We start from the raw sequence: 6000 nt of genomic DNA, 5'->3' as shown, positions 1-6000 counted from the left end.
GCCCCGGCCTGGGAAGATCCCACATGCTGCGGAGCAGCTGGACCCGTGAGCCATGGCCGCTGAGCCCGCGCGTCCAGGGCCTGGGCTCCGCAACGGGAGAGGCCCCAACAGTGAGAGGCCCGGGTACCGCAAAAAAAAAAAAAAAAAAAGAAGAGAGTTGTGCTATGTTTCTCTGAGACATAATTAGCATAAGAAAACTTTTGGTGATTAACATGTACAAAGTTAAGGTAGATGGTAAAGGAAGCTTATGGGCATCTTTAAAATTGGAGAAAGGCTTTTTGGTAAAAAGTTGCCACTATTGTTTCACATTTTTTAGCACCCTAACATCTTAGAGTACAGAGTTCTGGTAAGCTAATTTTGTAAGAAAAATCTTACCTGTAATTTTTAAAAAGAAAGATCTATATGTGTAATCACCCATTTTTACATAGTTATAAACCTAGTATCTAATTTTTTATTCTACTTATTTAAATTAATACATCATAAATATATTCTCTGAAATGGTATATAGCCCTTATATTGTTATTTTAATAGCTGTATAATCTATTCAGTGGATTACTATAAGCATTGCGTTATTGTTGAATAATTAGATTTTTAATTTTAAATAATGCAGCAGTGAACAGGTATAACACCGTGTTTCTTGCTAAGATAATTGTTCAAGGCTGTATTTAGAAAAGATTCATTGGGAAGTGAATGAAATAAGGAGCACCTCTTTTAGGCTTGTTGGTTTTTATTTTTTATTTATTTTTTTAAATTAACTAATTAATTTGTTTGTTTATTTTTGGCTGCGTTGGATCTTCGTTGCCGCACACAGGCTTTCTCTAGTTGTGTCTAGCAGGGGCTACTCTTTGTTGCACTGTGAGGGCTTCTCATTGCTGTGGCTTCTCTTGTTGCGGAGCACGGGCTCTAGGCACATGAGCTTCAGTAGTTGTGGCACACAGGCTCAGTAGTTGTGGTTCACGAGCTCTAGAGCACAAGCTCAGTAGTTGTGGCACACGGGCTTAGTTGCTCTGCAGCATGTGGGATCTTCCCAGACCAGGGCTCAAACCCGTGTCCCCTGCATTGGCAGGCGGCTTCTTAACCACTGCGCCACCAGGGAATTCCCTAGGCTTGTTGGTTTTTACATGAAAGATAATGTAAAGATGTATTTCGGTTTTGTAAGCTCTCATCTGTTTTGCTTTATTTTGATTATATACTATGTTGGAATTAAACGTAACTATTGGCCCAACCTAAAGAGTTGGAACAAGTCATTTTATTACCTCTCTGACGTAATTTTATTTTTTCCTTAACTCTAAAATAATCGTTCCTTTAAAAATATAATTTTTAATAATTTGTTTGCAGTATATATATACCTGATATATGCACCTAAACACAATTATATAACTGTACTGCCAAGCTATACTTTTTTTTTTTTTTTTTTTTTTTTGTGGTACGCGGGCCTCTCACTGTTGCGGCCTTTCCCGTTGTGGAGCACAGGCTCCGGACGCGCAGGCTCAGCGGCCATGGCTCACGGGCCTAGCCGCTCCGCGGCATGTGGGGATCTTCCCAGACCGGTGCACGAACCCGTGTACCCTGCATCGGCAGGCGGACTCTCAACCACTGCGCCACTAGGGAAGCCCTAAAATTATTTTTTAAACTACTTTAAGAAATGATTGCTGAACATTTTTAACATTTATAAAATATGTCAAGTGGTACACTAGTATGTGTGTCCCTACTGTAGCTTGACAGATTGGTTTCTCTTTAGTAGCAGCTTTTTTTTTTTAAATTTAACTGTAGTTGATTTACTCTTTGTAGTAGTTTTAACATAAATATCAGTACTTAAGCTTTATTTTAAAAAAATTAATTCAGCATGAAGTGTTTCTATCTTGGCTTTGACGATGAAAATTTAGTACTTGAAATTAAAATCTCCCTATAGTGGTGTTTATATATATATCACAGGCAATTTGTGATATACCTTACAGCAAAATTTCAACATATAATGCTGAAAATTATGTATTTTGCCAGTGCTAATTGTTTTCTTTGTATTTATTTTTCTTAAAGAAAAAGATGGCAAAGCATTTCATCCAACTTATGAAGAAAAACTGAAGCTTGTGGCACTGCATAAGCAGGTTCTTATGGGTCCATATAATCCAGACACTTGTCCTGAGGTTGGATTCTTTGATGTGTTGGGCAATGACAGGAGGTAACGGTGTTTTACTGTATAATGAATTTAATGAGAGTAATGTTGAAAAGGGTACAAAGTAAATTGATTAAGATGTAAATAGCTGGCTCGTTAGCTTTAGAATAAGAACTAAACAAACATTTTTGCTTGCAGCTTTTGGAGTCTTCAGACGTTTATCTGTTTTTGGCTCGGAGATGTTTATGGCTAAATATTGTGGAAGAAGTTTACTCATCTGTTTATGAACATACGACAAGTACAGCTTCATTTGATTCTTCCTAAATAATATTTAAAAAGCCATTTACAATATAGTAATTGATTCCCTTATTGGGACATACAGAGTTGTGACAAGAAAGAATATATTAAGCATTTTATTCAGTTAAGGCTAAATAAACTATGATATAAGAAAAGTAAAACTTTGATACCTTTTACTGGTATGGAAATTATCAGCAGTGCAGTTAAATTGTGGTTTACGACTAAGTTTGGTTTGTATGTGGCATATCTAATTTAGTAAATCAGTACATGCTTGTTGAAGTTTTGAACCTTTTGTTTATAGTAGAATCATTCTTCATTTTAGTTGTAACTGAGACTTGTTCATATTTAGGTTTAAATTAAATCAAATTCTCATTCTATTAAGAAGAGGAAGTAACTTTTCTTGTTATTCTTTACAGGAGAGAATGGGCAGCCCTGGGAAACATGTCTAAAGAGGATGCCATGGTAGAGTTTGTCAAGCTCCTGAATAGGTGTTGCCATCTCTTTTCAACGTATGTTGCATCCCACAAAATAGAGAAGGAAGAGCAAGAAAAAAAAAGGTGAAGTTTGAGGGCACAGAATACTGTATCCTTGAGCAGCCTACTTCATAATATACTGATGCTTTTGCTTTATGGAATGTCTGTTTTAAATCAGGTGTCTTACTTCCATTGGATCCCCACTTCTTACGGCAATTGCTCAAACTTGCCGATGTGAGCAGGTGTTTTTATTATGAGTTTTGAAGGGAGAGGGTTTGCTGCTTCCGTCTGGCTATACCTTTAAAAGTAACCACCCATCCATCATGGCAGCATTCCTTTTGTGTTACTACACTAGGTTTCTGAGCAAGCACAGTAAGCTCAGCCACCCCCCTCCTCCTTACCCTCTGGTCTGATACACCCTTTGCTGCTGCCTCCCTTGGGTTTCTAGAATATTCATACTCCGTATCGTGGTTATCAGCTGTGCTACATGGTAGACCTTATATAGGCATTTCGTATTGGCTATGGCTTCCAGATGGCTTATTATTTCCAGAGGTTGCACGGGGAGCTGTTGAATGTGCTGTTTGTATGTTTATGGGATTCTCTGTCATGATTGTGAACTCAACAGAATTATAGTTAGCCCTTTATTTATTTATTTATTTATTTTAATATTTATTTGTTTGTTTATTTGGTTGCACCAGGTCTTAGTTGCAGCAGGCGGGCTCCTTAGGTGTGGTATGCAAACTCTTGGTTGCGGAGTGCATGTGGGATCTAGTTCCCTGACCAGGGATCAAACCCGGGCCCCCTGCACTGGGAGCATGGATTCTCAGCCACTGTGAATCTTTATTTATCTAGAGGTTATATTTTCAAGAACTTTGACAGTCCAAAATTTCTAGGTAATGAAAATAATGCTGTAACACCAATTTTCCCTCAGATTATATTATACTTACTTTAGAAACAGTTGGTTCTCTGGTTTCCCACCTTAACCTGGATTAGAAATAACATTAGAAGAGAAAATAGCCTAACAGTGAGGGAGAAGACAGAAACCATGAAAAATAGATGCAAGAATGATAAAAGTGTGGCAGTCAGGGCTAATGTGAAAGTAAACTCTCTATCACTGTATTATGACGTGTATAATTTTTATGCTTGCAGTTATAACTCCTGAGTTATCAAGAGACAGAGTATTGGGTATAATTTATTTCTCTTTGAGAGAATAGGAAATATCTTAATACATTTCCAGAAGATACTTATCCAAAGGAAGATAGTTTTTAGCCAGAGAAGAAGTTTTGATTCTTATGAGAATGGAATGAGGTTCCTTTATTGGAATTGATTTATGTACTGCAGTCCATTGTGTAGTGATACTGGATCATTGAGGTGTAGCTGTGTTTTTGGAAGTAGTATATATTGCTTTCTAAGGTCTTTTTTAAAAAAATTATTTATTTATTTATTTGGCTGCTCCGGGTCTTAGTTGCAGCATGCGGGCTCTTTTAGTTGTGGCATGCAGGATCTAGTTCCCTGACCAGGGATTAAACCCGGTCCCCCTGCATTGGGAGCACGGAGTCTTAACCACTGCACCGCCAGTGAAGTCCCTTAAGTTCTTTTTTAATGATAAATTGAATATTTAAGTTACTACTCAACATGTAAAACTGTATTTTTCCTTTTAAAAATATACCTTTGTCATGAGATGAGGTCCATGTAGAATTCTTTTAAAGCATTTGAGACTAGACTTCCTCTGTCCTGAAGCTTAAGCTTTGGTTTATGGAACATCTTGCCCTGTGTACTGTCTGTGACATATAAAAAGTAGGTCATGTTATTGCTGTAGTTTGAGACTTGGTTGTGGCTCTGGTGTGTTAATCACTTATAGAAGTCTGGGGAGAAAAGTGGGGTAACCCAGACACTTCTCATGGAGGGCCATGAAATGATGTCTTCTCTGAGACCCCTCAGAAGTCTTCTCTTTCATCCCATCTTCAACCTCCCTGCACTCCTCACAACTCTCAGCCTATATGGCATCCATTTCTAGTGCAACAGAGTCTGCTCTCCCTCAGGAGAGGGGCTGTGGTGGTGAGCAAGAGCTGGGTAAGGGCTGCACCTACATCCCCAATTGTTCTTTTCTTTTTTTTAATTAAAAGCTTTCATTTTTTTTAATTTCAGAAATTATACACGAATATAAGCAATATAAATGATTTTCCACTTATGGCGGTATATGAAGCACAAACTGAAAACCTTCCTTCCCACCTTACTTTTAGTCTCACTCTTTTCTTCGTAGATAATAGCGGACAGATTTAAGGTATATCTTTCCAGGCCTTCTTCTATTTTTTTATCTGCTTTTTCCATTAAACATATATATTAAATGTCTACATATTGGGCCATGTAGTCCTATTCTTTTTTTATGGCTACATGGCATTTCAGGGTGGATTATTCATTTCTCTACACATTTATCGCTTGCTTATTCTTTCCCACACTGTGGTAAGCCCTGAGGATATAGCATTGTGAGATGGGCAGTCTCTGCCCTTATGGAGCATGTACTTTAATGAGTAAGGCAGATGTATTGCTAACTTTATCACACAAATTTGATTTCAACCACAGCAGGTAGTATGAAGGAAAAGCTTGTGGTGCCGTGAGCATATCTTAGAAGGGAGGTTTCAGGGTATCATAATGTTTTAAGTGGTACCTTACTGATGGACTCCTTTTTCTGTTGCTGTGCAGCAGTCATTGTTTTTGCTGTGATCTGTATATTTTGAGATTGACTCCATATGATAAATTTCTCCTCATGAAGTATATGTATTTCAAATTGTGATAAAATTATCACGATTCTCTAAAAAGCTTGTGTCAGTCTTCACTGGGAAATAGTCTTAAATTATTTTTAAACGGGATTTTTTGTTTAGGGTTCATTCTCTCTGTCCTTTACCTTGTAGGAAGGAGGAGGAAGAGCGAAGGCGGCGTGAAGAGGAAGAAAGAGAACGTCTGCAAAAGGAGGAAGAGAAACGTAGGCAAGAAGAGGAAGAAAGGCTTAGACGGGAGGAAGAAGAGAGGAGGCGAATAGAAGAAGAGAGGCTTCGGCTGGAGCAGCAAAAGTACGTATGTTGTGTGGCTTGTGTTAAGCAATGAGCAATGGATTGC

General features: G+C 38.0%; 1 protein-coding gene across 1 annotated transcript in view; it reads left to right on the top strand.

Annotated features, from left to right (window-relative positions):
• The window catches only part of ACBD3 (acyl-CoA binding domain containing 3), a 32295-nt gene that overhangs the window by 12813 nt on the left and 13482 nt on the right, over positions 1-6000 (top strand). The window contains exons 2-4 of the mRNA XM_024130615.2: positions 2038-2179; positions 2827-2967; positions 5796-5954. Coding sequence (XP_023986383.1) covers positions 2038-2179; positions 2827-2967; positions 5796-5954 — 442 coding nt within the window. The remainder of the gene's footprint in view (positions 1-2037; positions 2180-2826; positions 2968-5795; positions 5955-6000) is intronic.

Source organism: Physeter macrocephalus, chromosome 4, assembly GCF_002837175.3.
Source record: "Physeter macrocephalus isolate SW-GA chromosome 4, ASM283717v5, whole genome shotgun sequence".
Lineage (NCBI taxonomy): Eukaryota > Metazoa > Chordata > Mammalia > Artiodactyla > Physeteridae > Physeter > Physeter macrocephalus.
This window is presented reverse-complemented; position numbering and strand designations above follow the sequence as displayed.